Consider the following 19,105-nt stretch of genomic DNA (forward strand, 5'->3'; position numbering starts at 1 on the left):
GAAGGAAGGAAGGAAGGAAGGAAGAAGGTCAGCCGGGGTCTGTGTTTCTTGTGGGGTGGCAGGGGTTGTTCTGGAACCCCTGGGGGGGAGAGTGGGGTCAGCTTCTTTGCTGCTGTTGCTGCTGCTGCTGCTTCTTCTTGTGTGTAAATTCTGAAACGCATTATACAAATAAAAATGCCTTGCCTTGCCTTTTATGTTTTCTGTGTGACTAATTGATTGAACTTGATATCTTGCATTCCCTGGACTTATTTTCTCAGGTTGACTTTATTTAACTCAGCTACTTTTACACTTTTGCAAGCTAAGAGATGATTAAATAAAGCAAAATGCAGTTAAATCCAGTTTTAAGGCAGCAGAGGAACTGAAGTTTCTGAGATGATTGAACTTCAAATGACCTACAGTTGACATGTTTCATCCTGCAGAAAGTTGCGATGAGCTGGAGCCCAACTGGAACCAACCGAGAGGCTGGATACACCCTGGACCGATCACCAGTCCATCGCAGGGCCCAAAGGTCTGAGCAGACCAGCAGATTTCAATCCAGAAGAAACAGTGTTAACCACTGCACCACAGCAACATCTGCTCATCCATATTTCAGTTTTTATAATAGTCTTAGGTGGTATTTCTGTACAAAGTTATCCCTTGGACAAAATCAAATCTTATGGGTTATGAACTGCTTTTCTTCAGACTTGATCTACTCCTGAATATCATAAAAATCAGCTAAAGTTGTGAAAACAGTCATTTTTTTCTGTCAGAGTGATGTTTCCAAGGTCAAGAAATAATGTCATCACTAAAATGAAGTGCAAGAATGTTCCTTATTCATGTCAAAAGCAGCCACATGTGGTATGTATCCTCTTTGGATAAATTTGACTTTTCCAGTTCAAATAACATATATGGATGGATGGATGGATGGATGGATGGATGGATGGATGGATGGATGGATGGATGGATGGATGGATGGATGGATGAGATGTCCCCTAAATAACCCTAATCTCTGGTCTCCCACCTGACTGCGAGCAGTAACTAGTAAAATGTAAAACTGAAATGTGGTATGAAAAATCCAAATGTATTTCAATACACTAGAATTCCAAAAATAATAATAATAAAGTATCTACTTCCTCTCAGCCATATTCACATAGATCATCATGAATAGCCTCAGGAGTCAGCATGTGAATCTTATCTGACATAATGGTAGTATTTGTGTATTATTATATCGTATACTATCCTATATTCTGACTTAGGGATCAGTCCTGATTCCTGACATTTAAAGAGTAATTAAAGCTGCAAGCAGCGTTGGACGGGTCCTCGCATCCGTGCCGGTCGGTGAATCCACGCACGTCCGCCAGGTGGCGCTACGACCGAGAGTGCATGTCGGCCTATGGATGTGATGAGGGCTGGACTCTTATCACACACGTAAAATTTCAGGCAGATTGGAGCATGTTCAGGCTACTTATAGAGCTTTTACTGTCCATCCACCAGGTGGCGATGTGACGGAGAGTGTATATTGGCCTGTAGATATGATCAGGGTTGGACTCTGATCACACATATAAGATTTCAGGCAGATCGGACCATGTACAGGCTAGTTATAGAGCATTTCCTGTCCATCCACCAGGTGGCGCTATAACTCTGACTGTATGTCAGCATATGGATGTGATCAGGGCAAGACTCTGATCATACATGTAAAGTTTGAAGCAGATTGAAGCATGTTTAGGGCAGTTACACAGCAGTTGATGTTTCATGGCAAAGCATCAAAGTTCAGGAGGCCGCCATGGCCACGCCCTCAGACTTTTGCGGAGCATTTTGATAACTTTTGATCACCCATGTGTGTAGTACATCCTGGCCGAATTTCATCTCTCTCGGTGTTACCCTGTTTGAGTTTATAGCTTTTGAAAATGTCTAAAAATGACCCAAAATCGTCAAAACCTATGACATATAATTCAAAATGGCTGACTTCCTGTTGGATTTTGGGCATGGGTGTCAATTAGAATTTTGTGTGTCTTGACGAGTTACATATGTGTATCAAATTTCATAATTCTAGGTGACACGTACTGGCTGTAGTAACTGTTTGAAATTTTCCAGGTGGCGCTATGGAGCCATTTTGCAACACACATGTGCAGTTTCCCTAAAATATGAAATGGGTTGCCGGACCAGATATGTGTGGTAATTTTGGCGAGCATTTGAGCATTTTTAACCTGTCAAAAAGTACTTTGTTTATTACGGCAACGATGCGTTGCCACGGCAACAGCATTTTATGAATTGTCAAAATGTTCACACTGCGCTCTTTACGCTCTTTACGCTCTTTACGCTCTTTACGCTCTTTACGCTCTTTACGCTCTTTACGCTCTTTCGGGCAACTTCTGAGTTTTGCAGGAACCACCCTTCAACTCCAATCCACTGACACTCCACACCACAGACCACAACCTTTCCACTCCGCTATCATCCTCCGCAAGGTTCCCAGTGGGGATTCGAACCGTGACCCTCCACATGACAGACACACAACCTATGTGTGAGCTATCTTTCACACAAGGTCCTTCATGGACTTGGTTGTAATGATGGTTGAAAGAGGTTGTCATACAGCCAAAGTATGTATATATTGTAAATAAAGCTGCTGTAACAATGTAAATTTCCCCTGGAGTGGGGAGAAATAAAGAACTTTATCTTATCTTTATCTTATCTTAAAAAGTATCAAAAGAGCCCTGGGCTGGATTCGAACCAAAAACCTCCTGGATGAGAGGCAGATAACTTACCACTGCGCTATCCTTCCTACTGGGTGTAACTGTTAGTTTTCGTAAATGATGGTACACAAAACTATTAAGGAGGTGAAGATAATAAAGGTACTAAGGTGGATTTCAACCGGGGACCTTCAACATGCCAGGCAAAAAACTTACCTCTACACCACCTGTCCTACAAGATGCTGCTCTAACTTTGCTTAAATGATGCTAGCAATTAGTACTGGAGCATCCAAAGGACACATAAAAAGTGTGAGTGGGGATTTGAACCATGGACCTTCAACACGTGAGGCACAGAACTTACCTCTGCACCACATTTCCTACAAGGTGTTGTTGTAAATTGGCTTAAATGATGGCATCAATCAGTACTGGAGTAATCAAAGGACAAATAAAAGGTGTGAGTGGAGATTTGAATCATGTGAGGTACAGAACTTACCTTGTAGGTTTGTTTCTGAGACTGAATACACCCAATCTCATCTGATCTGCAAAGCTAAGCAGGGTTGGGCCTGGTTAGTATTTGGATGGGAGACTACCTGGGAATACCAGCTGCTGTAAGCTTTTTACTTCTCCTCACAACCTGAACAAGACACTGCTGGTCATTCACTAGAGACAGCTATCAACTAAAACCTCTTGGTTTCTTTATTATACACTCTATGAGGTGGATAAGCTGCAGCTCATGCTGATTTATTGCTGGTTCTGGTTGGAGCCAAAGAACAAAGGCGTCACCTGTTGGAGCAGCTGATGTCCTGCAGCCTCTTCACCACAGAAAGCCTCTGACAGCTTCAATTCTTTACACTCTGACTGCAAGACACCAATCACATAGGAACATATACATGTGTGGAACAAAGAGCTGAACTGACACTCAACATGTGTTTGACCATTTATTGATAAAGACATTCAAACATGTCTACAGATAGAACACCAACGCACGGTGTAAGAAAGGTCAGAACAGACTTCACCTGCTCAGGAAACTGAGGTCCTTCGGGGTGCAGGGAGCAATTCTGAGGACCTTTTATGGTTGTGTGGTGGTATCAGCCATCCTGTATGGAGTGGTCTGCTGGAGCAGCAGCATCACGGCTGCAGACAGGAAGAGACTAAAGAAACTGGTTAAGAAAGCAAGCTCTGTCCTGGGCTGGTGTTAGACAGGAGGATGATGACAAAGCTGTTGTCTATCATGGAGGACATCTCCCACCCCCTGCAGGAAACACGACCATCACCGGCAGCTCCTTCAGGGACAGACTGCTTCACCCACAATGTTTGAAGGAGGTCCTTCCTTCCTGCAGCAGTCAGACTGTGTTCAATCAAACCTGCTCCCAGTAGTTCAGATCACCCATGAAGTAACTGCAATAAAATGTAAATAAGTCAATATGTGCAATTTCACAAGGAGTGAAGTTATTGAATTTTATGACTAATAAAATAATAATAAAATAATAAAAATTCCTTAAAATTCTGATTTTGTATTTAGTATCAAACCAAGAGTTGTAGTATGACCAGCAGGAGACAATTGATGGCTGCAGTAAATTTGGTGACTTTACAGTGTATAAAAGTTAAGTAATTGAATATTTGTGTAGTGTCTCTCTTCGCTGTTGCAGCGGTTTTCCTATTTGCAGACGGTCCCTGTTCACTCGTTGCACAGCCGGCTGCTCATAGACATCAATGTTATTTCTGCAGCTTGAAAGACAGCGACTTTTGATAAAACTGGCCTTGTAGCACATTGTCTAGCTTACAACGATTTGAAAGAGGCATTGTTTATGTTTTTACAACGTATATCCCATGAGTTATTGAGGCCGGAAGTCCGAATCTGTGAATATCTTGCCAACTTTACCTAACTTTGATAGGAGGACGTTTTCAGCGTCACATAACCTCAGAGTCCAAATAAATAGTCCAAAACATCAGAGGGACGTCAGAACCAGTCACAAACTCAGGGACGACTGATTATAGTAGTACCACTATATTTTTTTAAAAAGGATATTGATTCACCTTTTAACAATATGTGCACCATTATTTATTTTGAAATACAATTATGTAAATAGCTACAGTGCAAAAAAACAACGTAAAAATATAGTTAATAACAGCAAACTATGGTTCAGGTCAATTAACTACAACAAAAAACATTACAGTGCTCTAAGAACTGGTAGCTTAAATAATGAGGTATGGTAAAGGACAAGTTGTGTTCTGCAATGAACGTGCACACGCATATTTATCACACACCCAGTCAGTCTAATGTCGGTACCTCAGCAGTGGCTGTTGCTCCCGGTTAACGAGTTGTGAGTTTCAGACGACAGCAGATCTATGGGTCTGACTCGTGACATAACAGCACTTTATTTGCCACTAGTTGCCTACATGAGTTATTTTTGAGCTACATTTATTTACTCTCTTCCTGCCTTGCCTCGAGTGTGTTTCACCTGCTGTTTGTTGCTGTCGTTCACTGCTACTATTCAACTATTTTTTTATACAGCATTGTTTAAATAAAGTTTTTTTTAAATAAAAAAAAGTCTGTGACCGTTAGCTTACTCAAACCGCCGCTAACATACAGTGATGTAATTTTTGTTAGTTTCACTCTATGACTGTATTCTTGGTTCCTTCTGTGCAAACTCTGGTTTAAATTCCTTTTTAAATACAGCAAAACGTTTGTTTTTTGTTTGATCTTATCAGATATTATCTGTAATTTAACGAAACTTATAAAATCAGTAAAATAACAGTTAAAAATTGTTTAACATTTTCATTTCGAAATCTACATATTTTTTCTTTCAAATAATTCCAAAAAAAGCAAACATCTGTTACAGATTTTTTTGGGATGCGGACATGGCTTACAGTTTTGGTCTTGTTTCTAAACAGTTCACATAAGAGTTTATCCTTTTTTTTTGGGTGATTTTACCGGACGTTATCAGTAATTTAATGAAACAAAGAACATTTGTAAAATAACTGCAAGTTCCTAAAAAAATGACAGTGAAAAACATTCAGTTGTGCACATTAATATTCAAAAACTATAACGTGGAAAATGACAGCAAATATCTGTGAAATAATGTTTTTTATTATTATTATTTTTTTTTAAATCAAATACCGTAAAACAACGTCATTTTTACAGCAGGACTCGGATTAAAAGGTCTTTTTTTTTTCTTTTTTTTTTTTAACTAGATATTGTCTGCAATTAAACAAAACGGGGACATCTGTAAAATAGCAGTAAATTGTTTAGTAGGTAACAGTTTTATTTGTGGTGGTGCAGCGCTGTATTTTAGGCTTTGTTTTGTTGGTCAGTCAGAGTCCAGCTGGTTCTTGGCTCCAGGTTGATCCTTTTATCTCCTCAGTCTGAGTTCAGCCGCTTACAGATCCACAGGATTACTGAGTTTCTCTGCAGGATCAGGAGCAGAGAAACCGGGATGGCTCTCTATGGACGACTGCTGCTGCTGCTGCTACTGGGGTTCTGCTGGCTGGCCCTGGACCCGGTTTTGGCGCAGGTCCGACACCCTCTACCGGTGCTATGGATGATGCCGCTGAGCTCCGGGTCGTGGAGGCAGAACCTGACGGCCGGCGTGGTACCGGCTGTCCGACTGGCTCTGCAGGATCTGGAGGACCAACCGCCGCCGCTAGGAAACTACGAGGTCCAGCTGCAGCTGCTGGACTCTCAGGTGGGTGTCTCACCTGTGCACAGGTAACTGCTCTGAGTGTGTTCACCTTCACTGAGGAACTTGTGCAGAAACTTCCTCTCAGTTTTTACAACTAAAGCCTTCCAGAGTCAGTTTGTGTTCTTCAGACAGAACTCAGGAAACATGTCGCTGCACCGCCTCACTTTCTGTTCATATTTAATTATTGGTTGTTTAGTTCTGTGAAATATTTTGGCTGAATCTTGAGAAGGTTTGTTTCACTGCAGCTCAGAGCAGAAACAGTTCAACAGCTGACAGTATAACTATCTAAATAAGATTAAAGTGTGTTACAGCATCAACATCACTACCATCAGTGTGAGTCACATCGTGTATATCTGATTGTCAAGTCACATGATGCTGCTTTGATAAATACATAATTGAAATGCTTTAGCTGCATTCTTAGTAATTTTTAAAATATATTATTTATTCATTATGCAACTGTGCCATGCATTGTAAATATCTAATTTCTAATATTTGTACTTTATGAGCTGCATTTGTTTGATACAGACCTTAGTGTAGATTAAAGTGGGAATAAACTCCCCTGTAAAAGATAAATGTTTTAACTGTGAATTTAACTTAATGTCATGACTGCAGCGCTGTGTAAACCTCCACACAGCAGGGGGCGCTGCAGGAGAAGGTTAATTTTATGAAGTAACACTCATTGGATTTGATATGGACATTAGCTGTACGCAAAAATATCTGACAATCTCGTATTTACAGATAAATGCTCATTAATACGAACCGTCTCATTTTAAAAAATAAAATAAACATAAACCGCGAGATGTTTAAATTTTTAAAGTAATTTAAAGGCAAAAAAGTAAATGTTCACAGTTGAGAAACTGGAATGAAATATTGTCATGTGTTATGTGTATTATTCTACAGGAAACATCATATCTGGTGTTGTTTTGTATGTTTTTATGAACATCATCAGTAACTGCAGCTGTTTCTTGCTGTTCTTCAGTGTGATCCTGCCAAAGCGCTCAAAGCTCTGTTTGACGCCATGTGGGCGGGGCCAAAGCACCTGCTGCTGATTGGAGGGGTGTGTCCACCTGTGACGGCACTCATCGCTCGCTCTCTGCCAGCTCTTCACCTGGTGCAGGTACGGACCATCCAGCCACTGTGCTGTGGTGACGCTCTGACAGGTAACCATGGTAACCTCTGCTGTCCCAGGTGTCCTTCGCCGCCTCGTCCCCTGGTCTGTCCAACAGGAAGTGGTTCGGGAACCTGTTCAGCACCATGCCGTCGGACCGAGTCCTGAATCAGGCTGCAGTGAAGCTGCTGCAGCGCTTCAGGTGGACCAGAGTTGGAGTCATCACACAGGAAGGAGCGCGACTCTCCGAGGTGACTCCAAACCCAAAACTATGAATCTCTGAAACACTGAAACTCATATGAAAACTTGTGAAAAACTTCTACAAGTTCTGGTGCACTGAGTCCCAGATCAGCTGATACTCTCATAAAACCTCTGGACATGTTCAGTCCTCGTCTCACTTCAGGTGTTCTGTTTGTGTGCAGATGAAGAAGGATCTGCTCCGACAGCTGCTGAAGGCAGACGTGCAGCTCGTGGCCTCAGAAAGTTTCTCTGCAGACGCCTGCAGCAGCCTGAAGAAGCTGAAGGTTCTGGAGGAACCACAAGTTAGAACACTGAGTTTACAGTCCACCACAGTTCCTCACTTACAGTCATTTGTTCTGATGTTCCAGGATGGAGACGCTCGCATCATCATCGCACACTTTGAAGACGATTCAGCGTCAGAGGTTTTCTGCTGCGTAGGTCACAAAACAACACAACACAGAATAACAGAGAACAACACAACGCAGAGCAACTCACAAAACAACACGACACAGAACAATACAACACAGAATAACACAGAACAACACAACACAGAATAACACAGAACAACACAACACAGAATAACACAGAACAACACAACACAGAATAACACAGAACAACACGACACAGAACAACACAACACGGAACAACACAAAACAACACAACACAAAACAACACAACACAGAACAACACGACACAGAACAACACAACACAGAACAACACAGAATAACAATACAACACAGAACAACACAGAGCAACTCACAAAACAACACAACACAGAACAGCACAACACAGAACACAAAACAACAAAACAACACAACATGGAACAACAACACGGAACAACACAGAATAACACAACAATGCAGAGCAACTCACAAAACAACAACGAAGAACAACAACGCAGAACAACACAAAACAGCACAACACAACACAGAACAACACAAAACACAACACAGAACAACACAAAACAACACAGAACAACACAAAACAACCACAGAGACACACACTGGCAACACTCCCTCATGTTTCTGTCCTTTGTGTGTCAAGATTGAAGTCCAGTGTTCAGTCAGAGCAGGTTCTGACTGTCAGTGTTCCCGTCCAGGCGTACAGACTGAACCTGTTTGGACCTCGGTACCAGTGGATCGTGTCCGGAACAGGACCGGGCTGGAGGCTCGGCTGGAAGGCTTCCGGCTGCTCAGCCAACAGTCTACTGACGGCTGCAGACGGATCCATCAGGCTGCAGATCAGACTGCTGAGCAGAACCAACATAGTCGGAGACTCTGGACGGGTCAGAACCTCTGTTACAGTCTGACATGAAATGTGTCCAAAATTACAAAAACCTCTTCAAAATATCTCAAAATTGTCTAGTATGACCCATAACATGTCCAAAATTACTCTAAATGTTTCTTCTAAATTACATTACTTCTCCCAAGTGGCTAAAATTGTTCTAAAAATCTAAATTTTTCCAAAATAACTCAAAATTGTTCCAAATTATTCAATGCTTTCCATAAATGACTCAAAACTTGTTCTATATGATTCAAAAATTGTTCAGTATTTAATTAAAATGTGCTCAAAACAACTAGAAATTGTCCAAAATTATTCATATGTTGACCAAAAGAACTAAAAAAATTCCCAAAATGACATTTGACATGATAACTTTATAAAAAAAAAAATAAAGTTCTTATAGAAACAACACAAAATGATCCAAAGTGACATAAACTTGTGTCCCCATTTGATTCAGCTCCTTGTCTGTGGACTCCACGTCCTACTAATGTCACATTTTGAGTCATTCTGGACAAATTTTAATTAATTTTGGACAAATTTTAACTAATTTTGGGCAGAGCCAGCTGACCCTCTATCACACTGAAGCTGCTGAGTTTCAGAAGCAAGGTAGCGGAGGAATATGTTGGTGATCAGATCAGACAGAAAGTAGATCTCTGATGCAGTTTGATAAATGAGACTGATCTCTGTTTCTTCAGACATTAAACTGACTGTGATCCATGTGAAATTAGTTTCTAAGCTGCAGGCTGATAGAGTTTTGTTTCCTGAGTTTAGTTTCCTGAAAAGCAGAACTCAGTCTGACCTACACAGAACTAAATCAACCAGATGAAACAGTGACTGTCGTCCTGCAGACTCCTCAGGACTACCAGGACTCGTACCTGCGACACCTGGACCAGAACTCTGAGGTCGGCCTGCTGCACTCCTTCGCCTACGATGCCGTTTGGGTCGCGGCCCGAGCTCTGGTTCAGGTCATGGAGGCGCAAAAACACCAACAGAAGTACAACCGGAACGTGACGGTCAGTGAGGAGGCGACGGAGAGGATGCTGCTGGAGGTCCTGAAGGGCTCCCAGTTCCAAGGAGTCACGGTGAGCTGAACACACCTGAAACACACACCTGAACACAACAGAAATGCATCTGAACACAACGGAAACACACTTGAAACACACCTGAAACATACACCAGAAACACACCTGAAGCATACACCTGAGGTTCAGAGAGTTAAATGAGGTGATGATTTTGAGATGAGAAGACGTGATGGAGTCGGCATGTGGTTAGCCTAGCTTAGCATAGAGACTGTAGGCTAACGGGGAAGCAGCTAGCTGCTCAGGTAAAGTTCAGCAACACACCTGTAAGTCTCACTGACTCACATCGTGTTTAATTACACGGGCAGAAATGTGACAACAGCAGTTTGTGATTTAATATAAAGGTACTGGAACAGTTTCGTGTCATGTGTTAGTTCGTAATTAATTGATTAACTGATTAATTATTATTAATTAATGAGCTGTAGGTGTGTTTACAGGTATATGATTTTAACTTCTGTGTGTTTTCAGGGTCCAGTTTCTTTCAGAAATGGGGAGAGAATGACATCAGTTGAGCTGATCCAGTTCCAAGGTGATGTCATGTATCAGCTCTGTAGTATTAGTACACAGTAATACACAGTAATACACAACGATACACAGCGTACAGCACATATTTAGTACTGTGTGTGTCTGCAGGCAGCAGTGGTGTGTTGGTTGGAGAGTTTAACAGCAGCAACCAGCAGCTCCGACTGATCAACCACCTGCTCAGGTTTAAAGGTCAGAAAAATAAGCATCTTCCAGCTAAATGAGGAATTCCTCAGGGGACTCTGATTTAAATGATTTCACTCTGAATTAAAAGCGTGTTCAATGTTTCAGATGTAAACTATTTACCAGATGAATATTTGATATCTGGAGATGTTTGATCTTATTGTCCTGTAGGTGGAGCAGCAGCCAGAGACCAGACAGAGGTTCATCTGCAGCAGCGTCACGGTCACTTCCTGTTCTACAGCTTCCTGTTCTCTGCTGCTGCTGGCACCATCATCATCACCACCTGCATCCTCATTTTTATCATTTGCAACCACAGACACTGGTACATCCTCTGGTAACACAGGCACATCCTCTGGTAACACAGACACTGGTATATCCTCTGATAACACAGACACTGGTATATCCTCTGGTAACACAAGCACTGGTACATCCTGTGATAACACAGACACTGGTATATCCTCTGATAACACAGACACTGGTATATCCTCTGGTAACACAGACACTGGTATATCCTCTGGTAACACAGACACTGGTATATCCTCTGATAACACAGACACTGGTATATCCTCTGATAACACAGACACTGGTACATCCTCTGAAGACACACTGTCTGACTCTGACCTGTCTGTCTTTAGGCTGCGGAGCTCCAGAGGTGGATCCCAGGATCAGCTGCTGCTGCTGGGCGTCCTGCTGTCGTCCTCCTCGGTTCTGGTCTCTGCACTGGACGGATTATCGCTGTCGGACCAAACGTCTGAGATCCTCTGCTCCGTGAGTTCGACAAAGAGAAAACCTAAAAGAGAAGCAAAATCACCACAGACCTGCTGGTGTAACTGCTGAGGTTGTGTTTGTGTTGCAGGTCCGTCTGTGGACTCTGTCTCTGGGACACACTGTGGGCATCACTGTGCTCTTCAACAAGGCCTGGAGTCTCTACTCACTGCACAGCTTCAACCACAAGGTGAATCAGGATGATTTACTGTCAGTTTCTCTGAATCATCCGTCAGCAGTCGGCTCAGTGTTTGGTTTCAGTTTGTGATGCTGTTGTGTGTCTGTTTGTGTGTTTCAGCGGCAGCGGCGGCCTGCAGGTGGCGTCCTGCTCTGGTTCTTCCTGCTGGATGTGCTTGTTTTGATCTCCTGGCAGATCCTGGACCCCCTCAGACGGGTGGTCCTTCAGCACAGCACGGAGGTAACGATCAGCTCAGTGTTAAACAGGTAGATCTGGTGACACGTGATTGTGGCTGAAATATGAAAACACATTAAAAATGTCATGAAAAGTTCCATCTATGAGCGCAAATTCACAAAGAAAACTTACAATCAGGAATCAACCAGTGATATTTTCTGAACCACATGTAGCTGCATGTCACAGTAATACAAAACTTAACACGTAGAATACATGAATACTTGTGGAATATGAAATACTTGGTCACTAAAATGAAAAGGTTTGACAAGTTGTAGCATGAAAACTAAAATATTGGTGGATAGTCTGATCTCAGTAGAATATTGATCTAGTTGTCCAGTATTAGATTCTGAATCAATGACATGATGAGAAAATTCCAGCCTTTTATCTTTAATAGCTCCTCGGATATGTTACAGTGAGTGCAAAGGCTCAAGTGCAAGGAAGAGATTACAGACACTGGTAACATTTTAGAATGCTTTTATTTACAATATATAATACAAGAAATGTAACAGAACAAAACCCCAAGAAACGGAACTGTGAACGGACCTATGAAACAGAGGTAGCCCCTCTGGCAGGCTGACAGAATAATTACAAAAACTAAGGTAACACTGAAACCCACATTTGGTAACAACAAAGTAGGAATCCTAAAATACAAAAACCCAGAATCAATACTATCAGTAATCCTAAACCCGAAACAACTATTTACAAACTATAATTATCTACCAGAGAATATTACAGGATACGACGAACGAACTACTGTAATACTAACGTTGGTCAATGATAGTCTGATACTACTTGGGAACAGAGACTTAACTGGTTGTCATGAAGGAACAGTTCAGGACAAGTAGGAAAGCTGGGCCTGGTCAGTCCAGGTAAGTGAGTCCTCTTGCAGGTGTTTGGACCAGTGATGGAGCGGCTGGAGCAGAGGAATGGCTACAAGTAGTCCGAGCCTTCCACTAGGTTGTTATCCGCCTGGATGGTTTATGGCGTCTCAGGTGGCAAGGTCTGGCTGACAAGAGGTGTTTCTTCCAGGAGACTCCAAGATGGAAAGGAGGTAGGTAACCAGGTGGAGGATCCGGGAGCAGAAGCAGGCAGAAGTCAACATTAAACAAAGAAAACAGGATTACTGAGAGTACTGAAACCGGAGGCACAGACATGAACTGAGCAGAGCACTGACTGTTCATTGTTCACGGTTCCACGTCCAAGACACAGTGGCATCTGATTATAAACAGAGCGGGAGCAGCTTGATTGCACGACTTCCACCTGCACACAATCACCCAATCACTGACTCAGAACACCTGCTGCAGCCTTCTACACCAACACACACCTGAGAGCAAGATAGAGAGAGAGTGAGAGAGGGAGAGAATAGAGCGGGAGGAGGAGAGAGCACAGCGTCAGGCTGTGTTCATGACAGGATATTGTTGTTCAAACAGCCTCAAATGAGAGAAAAAATCTGCTGAAAGTGGATCAGTGGACAAATTTTCAAAAAAAAAATATTAAATTGTTTACCTTTAAAACAAATATCTTCATAACTTTCCATATTTCATACTATTAACATTTGAGGTAAATCTGAGCAGGTGGAGAAACTGATGTAAAAATGTGATGATTTAAGATGAACTGATGTTTTGAAGAAGCAGCAGAAAGTTGAACTGATCACAAACCTGCAGGAACAACAAGAACAAGCAGTTTGTGTTACCTGCAGTCAGTGCTTCTTTTAAGGTTTTCACTTGGAGCTTCAGGTGTTTACCTGTGCACACCTGAGGAGGCCTAGTCTTATTTTAAGACCTTCATCACCTGAATCCAGTCTCAGACAGAGTTATTCTGTGTTTTCCAGGTGGACCCTGCAGATCCAGACATTCTGATCCGTCCGTTCTCTGAGCGCTGCAGCAGCACCAACATGGAGATGTGGATCAGCACCATCTGCTCATATAAAGCTCCTCTACTGGTCAGAACCAGAACCAAACTGACTACAGGGCTGATGTCCTGTAATCAGAGATCTTATATCCAGATGTAAAGCAGATGTTGTTCATTCCGTACTCTGACCGGTCACCTGCTTCTCATTAAAGTCTGTATTAAAGTGTTTTTTCTCATCTTCAGGGTCTCGGCTGTTTTGTTTCCTGGAGCATCAGATCTGCAGATGTCTCTTCGGTCCGACTCCTGGTTTTGACTGTGTTCGCTGTGACGGTGTTCAGCGTGTCGGGACTCTTGGGGTCACTACTGACTTCCCATGATCCTCCTGTGCAGCTCTGTGTGAGCGGCGTCCTCGTCCTCTGCTGCAACGACTTCATCCTGGTCGGACTGTTCGGACCAAAGGTTGGTGAAAGTCACACACTGTTCAGGAAATATGCTGCTGCACCGTCTCAGGTTCTGTTCAGATTTTATCCATCCAACAAGACAAAGCTGACATAGACACATTAATCCACCCAAAACTGACACAAAATGACCCCATAAAGAGACAAAACTGTCCCAGAGAAACACAAAACAACTACATCAAGACACAAAACAAGAAAAATGAGACACAAAAGGACACAATGCAACAAAACAGGACAAACACAAGACAAAACTGTCTGAAAGTAACACAAAACAATCAAAATGACCAAAACGTGATACTAAACAATATAAAACAAAAAAAAAATGGACACAAAATGACCACAAAGAGACAAAACTGTCCCCAAGAAATATAAAATGAACGAGACAGAAAACAAACACAGGACACAACGGAAACAGAAAATGACACAGGTCAGAGAAAAGAACCACAAAGAGGACAAACTGTCCCATAGAACACATGAAGGACCACAAACCTGTAAGTCTGCTCATAGAACACCAACATCTGAACCCCTATGAAAAACAGTTTCTGTTTCCTACCAATGAGTCCACATCAACATTTAGTCTAAATATCTATAAACTGGAACCTTGTCTGGTCAAACTTTCCATACATCAGACTCAACTGATGTTAGAGCCTCAGAAGTAGGTGAGATGTGGACCAAAGACTTGGATCCATCCAGATATATACACTTACAGGAACTGTATGGACACAAAATCACCAAGGTTTGAACAATTTTCACTTTTTTCCCCATTTTTTAGTCCAATAATTAAACTGTGTCCTCTGATGGATCCATTCAGTCATCTGGATGGATCCATCAGAGGATTATTTATCAGAAGTTTGGGATGAGCTGCACCTTCAGTCAGCTCACTATCAAATCATCAGATCCACTGTAATAAAATATCATGCAGCCTGTTGTGTGTTTTCACAGATTGTGTTGGTTTGTTGGCGCAGCAGCGACTTGCAGCCGCCGACGGAGCTGCAGATTGAAGCAGCCGAGGATGAAGATCTGCTGAGGAGGATGAAGCTGCAGCTGCAGAGTCAGAGCGCTCAGGTGAGGAGAAGATACACAAAACTAGAAAAAACACTACAACAAAAACAGACACACAAAACCAACAAAACCAGACACACAATAATAACAAAAACAGACACACAAAACCAACAAAAACAGACACACAAGACAGATGCAAAACTAACAAAACCAACATAAAATGACAAAAATCCTGAAACAAAACCACCAAATGAGACACAAAAAACACAAAAGCAAGATACAAACAATGAAAATGAGACACAAAATGACCACAAAGAGAAAAATTATCCCAAAGAAACACAGAATGACAAAAACAAGATATGAAATCAACAAAATCAAGACATTAAACAAGAAAACGACACCAAACAAGAAACCCAGGATAAAAAACGACCACTGAAACATAAATTATTATAACTAATAACTCAGTCACTGGTAAACTGAGCAACATTTACAGCTTCACTGACTCCCTGTCAGGCTGTAAAACCATGAAAATAAATAAAGTTTCAGACACTCAGAATATTCAGTATTCCTCAGCAAAAATCAATAATCTCATAAAAACCAAACACTGTTTGATCTGAGGTTTTATAGCAGATTTTAGCTGTTGCAAACTCAAATTAAAGTTTTATTGTGCATTTTATAGACACAGAATATGGTTTTATTCCGTAATAATTGAAAATATGTGTGTATATTTTGATGCTGCTGTGTTTTCTGCAGCTGGATGTTCAGATAGAAACCATCATCATGCAGCTCTGTGAGGAGTCGGAGTCAGAGACGCTGCACCATCTGACCAGAGAAAAACCAGGTGAGCATCAGGAGATACAGAGTAACCTTAAATAAAAACTCTGTTCAGTGTCGGGAAATCAGCAGCAGCCTTCTGTCTCTGCAGGTAAACACAGGTGTGTGAGGTGGACTCATGATGCTCAGGTCTGTGCTGACATCAGAAGCTCCAAGGCAGAAGCTTCAGGTCCAGACGACATCAACTCACCTGAACAGTGAGTAAAAACAGCTCAACTGACAACTTCTAACTAAAGATTATACTGAACGATTCAACAAAAAACAGGAGAGAAAATCTGATAAATAGAGACGATGTGATGTACATGAGAAGCAAAGCAACAACTGACAAGAGAGAAAACTATAATTAACTATTTTAATAATAATGATAATTTGAAAACCCTAAAACTGGCAAATAAGTGTTAAAAATGTTAAATAAAACTGGGTTTGTTAGGTTTACAAATGTGTTTGATTTATTAGTTTGCTGCCAAGATGTTTATCATCGTTTTCATCCAAGTTTAGTTGAAAAAAAAATTTGTCCTTTTCAAAAAGAAAAAATACATAACATTCAGAATCTGTAAAAATGATAATCTAGGGAAATATTTCTATAATGATGTTTTTAATTGTAAACTATTTAATTGTAAAATCTTATATTTCTGAACACATAAAATTCAGATATAATTCATTAATATTTATTTATTTCATATTTATATATAGTGCCATGGAAAAGTATTTGCCCCCTTCTCAAATTCTTATTTTTTTGAATATTTCCCCCTCTTTAAGACTATCAAACAAATTCAAATATTAGACAAAGATAGCCAAAGTAAAGACAAACTGCAATTTTTAAATGATGACTTAATGTTTTCCAAATCTATCTGGCCCTATGTGAAAAAATAAATGTGCTGTGGCATGACCTTAAAAATGTCATTCATGCTCGAAAAAAGTCCAGTGTTGTTGAATTAAAACAATTCTGCAAAGAAGACTGGGCCAAAAAAATTTACAAGTACTGGGATGATAAAGTATGTTGCTTAACTTAATGAATAATAGTTCTGACCAAAGTGGATAATTTAACAATATCTATCTTTATCTAATTATCTGTTAAATAAGATTAGATTAAAAATAAGTTCAAATAAACACGTCTGAACAAGAGGTGTGTTGATCAGATCAAAGGTTCAGAACCAGCTGGTCCAGCTGAACTAAACGGACTGTGAAAGAAACAACATTAACACAGAAGCTGCATCACTGTTGTCCATGAATAAAACGTAAGTATACAACAAACACTGCAACTCAACATTTCAAAACATGACAGAAATAATAAAAAGAAACTGAGCCAGTTCTGCAGCAGCTTTTCTCTCATTGCCAGTTACAGAAAACGCTTGATTGCTGCTGAGGGTGGCCCAACTAGTTATTAGGTTTAGGGGGCAATTACTTTTTCATACAGGGCCAGGTAGCTTTGAATAGTTTTTTCCCTTAATAAATAAAATCATCATTTAAAAACTGCATTTTGTGTTTACTTAGGTTATCTTTGTCTGATATTTACATTTGTTTGATGATCTTAAACTTTAAAGTGGGGAAAATATGCAAAAAATAGGAATTTGAGAAGGAGGCAAAAACATGAAATGGAAGCCTTTCATTTTCTTCTGTATTTGTTTGTGTCAGTGTTGGTCGCCGTCTGTCCATCCAGCTGCCCATCCTCCATCACTCCTACCTGCCCGTCATCGGTGGCATCAGCAGCTCCAGCAGCTCCAGTCTGTTTGGAAGCCATGACGCCTTCCTGTACCACCATGACAACTTCCTGTACTCCTGACAGTTTCCTGTACCACCATGACAGCTTCCTGTTCGCCTCCTGTATGCTGCAGCCAATCAGAGGACAGCTTGGACTACATCATTAGGACCAGAACTGTGGTTCTGCTTCTGTTTTTATATGTGTGGAGATAAATGTGTGGTTTTGGTTCAACACTGTTCCACTGACTGATAACTTGATTTGTAAGAAAAATAAAAAAAGTGGTAAAAGCCACGTTGGTGTGTCTAAAATGTTCATTAATGCAGTGAGTTTTGTTTTTAAAGTGACTCCAGTTTCAACTTATAAGCAGAAAATCTCAGACACTGAACATAGGTGGAGTTATGGCAGAAAAGCAAAGAGAAAGTGACCTGTGTTGACTGGCAGCTCGGGGAGTTTCTGAAATTACAACATCCATCCAAACATGAGCTTTGAGCTGCTGCAGGTCTGAGAGCTGCTCAAATAGATTACAGGTAGTTTAGATGATTGAAGATCAATGCAGGACTGACACTTAAGGAGAAACATCATAATCCTCCCAGTTCTGTTATTTACTGCTTGTAAATCAGACGTTTTTGCACTTTTACTGAGGAAAACTGCACTGCCTCTGTGGATTTAAAAAAACAATGCAAATTTTCAATGTCAAACATGTAATTTCCTTCATTTGGGCGAATGTTTATGCACCAATTTTTGTCTTTTCTGTATAATTTTATGACAAAAATGTTTTCATATATGTACAAGAAAACAAAAAACTGAGGCACCAGGTGACAATCAAGAATTTATGGGAAACATATGGATCTAATTCTGTTTTCCACAATAGACTGAATGGACGTCACGGCTAAGTTTGTGTCCTGACTTGTAGTGTGATGAGATGAGAGATTCCAGCTTTTGATTTTCATAAATTTGCAGAAATTTCTAAAAACATGTTTTCACTTTGTAATGTAGTTTTCATCTTAAATGAATCAAATCGGAATTTTTTCCCCCATCAATCTACACATAACAACCACATCTATGTAAACAACACATAATGACCAAGTGCTGACCCACTTCTGAAGCAGATTTCTGGTTCAATAAAATGTGTTTTCATTGTCTCCAAACCGTGTTAGTTAATGATTAGTGAGGTAAGATCCTACATAGCTGAGCATAATAACATAAATACTGTTAAAAACATATGACAGAAAAATACTTTGGACTTTGAGAAGAAGGTGAAACATAACATCCTGTGATGGAGCTCAGGTGAGGTGCTACCTGTCTGGCTAATGATTTAT

At 40.8% G+C, this 19,105-nt stretch overlaps 1 protein-coding gene across 1 annotated transcript; it reads left to right on the plus strand.

Annotated features, from left to right (window-relative positions):
• The first annotated feature begins 6,048 nt into the window (after nucleotides 1–6,048).
• On the plus strand, nucleotides 6,049–18,083 carry LOC111588117 (gamma-aminobutyric acid type B receptor subunit 2-like). Its single transcript, XM_035942891.2, has 19 exons — nucleotides 6,049–6,352; nucleotides 7,329–7,466; nucleotides 7,538–7,708; nucleotides 7,880–7,981; nucleotides 8,066–8,131; nucleotides 8,797–8,982; nucleotides 9,827–10,060; nucleotides 10,526–10,586; nucleotides 10,691–10,771; nucleotides 10,934–11,084; nucleotides 11,398–11,530; nucleotides 11,619–11,717; nucleotides 11,826–11,945; nucleotides 13,771–13,881; nucleotides 14,034–14,249; nucleotides 15,191–15,313; nucleotides 16,004–16,091; nucleotides 16,176–16,281; nucleotides 17,720–18,083. Exons 1-19 carry the CDS (start codon nucleotides 6,104–6,106, stop codon nucleotides 17,865–17,867), a joined length of 2,583 nt encoding a protein of 860 aa, XP_035798784.2. The 5' UTR covers nucleotides 6,049–6,103; the 3' UTR covers nucleotides 17,868–18,083.
• The last annotated feature ends 1,022 nt before the right edge of the window (nucleotides 18,084–19,105 follow it).

Source organism: Amphiprion ocellaris, chromosome 9 (assembly GCF_022539595.1).
Source record: "Amphiprion ocellaris isolate individual 3 ecotype Okinawa chromosome 9, ASM2253959v1, whole genome shotgun sequence".
Lineage (NCBI taxonomy): Eukaryota > Metazoa > Chordata > Actinopteri > Pomacentridae > Amphiprion > Amphiprion ocellaris.

What these genes read in the sequence shown, in the direction of transcription:
- LOC111588117 (XM_035942891.2), top strand. Translation starts at nt 6,104, where the DNA reads ATGGCTCTCTATGGACGACTGCTGCTGCTGCTGCTACTGGGGTTCTGC. An exon ending in CGTCTGAGATCCTCTGCTCC is followed by an intron (nt 11,531 to 11,618) that starts GTGAGTTCGACA and finishes TTTGTGTTGCAG; the next exon opens with GTCCGTCTGTGGACTCTGTC. An exon ending in TGCAGAGTCAGAGCGCTCAG is followed by an intron (nt 15,314 to 16,003) that starts GTGAGGAGAAGA and finishes TGTTTTCTGCAG; the next exon opens with CTGGATGTTCAGATAGAAAC.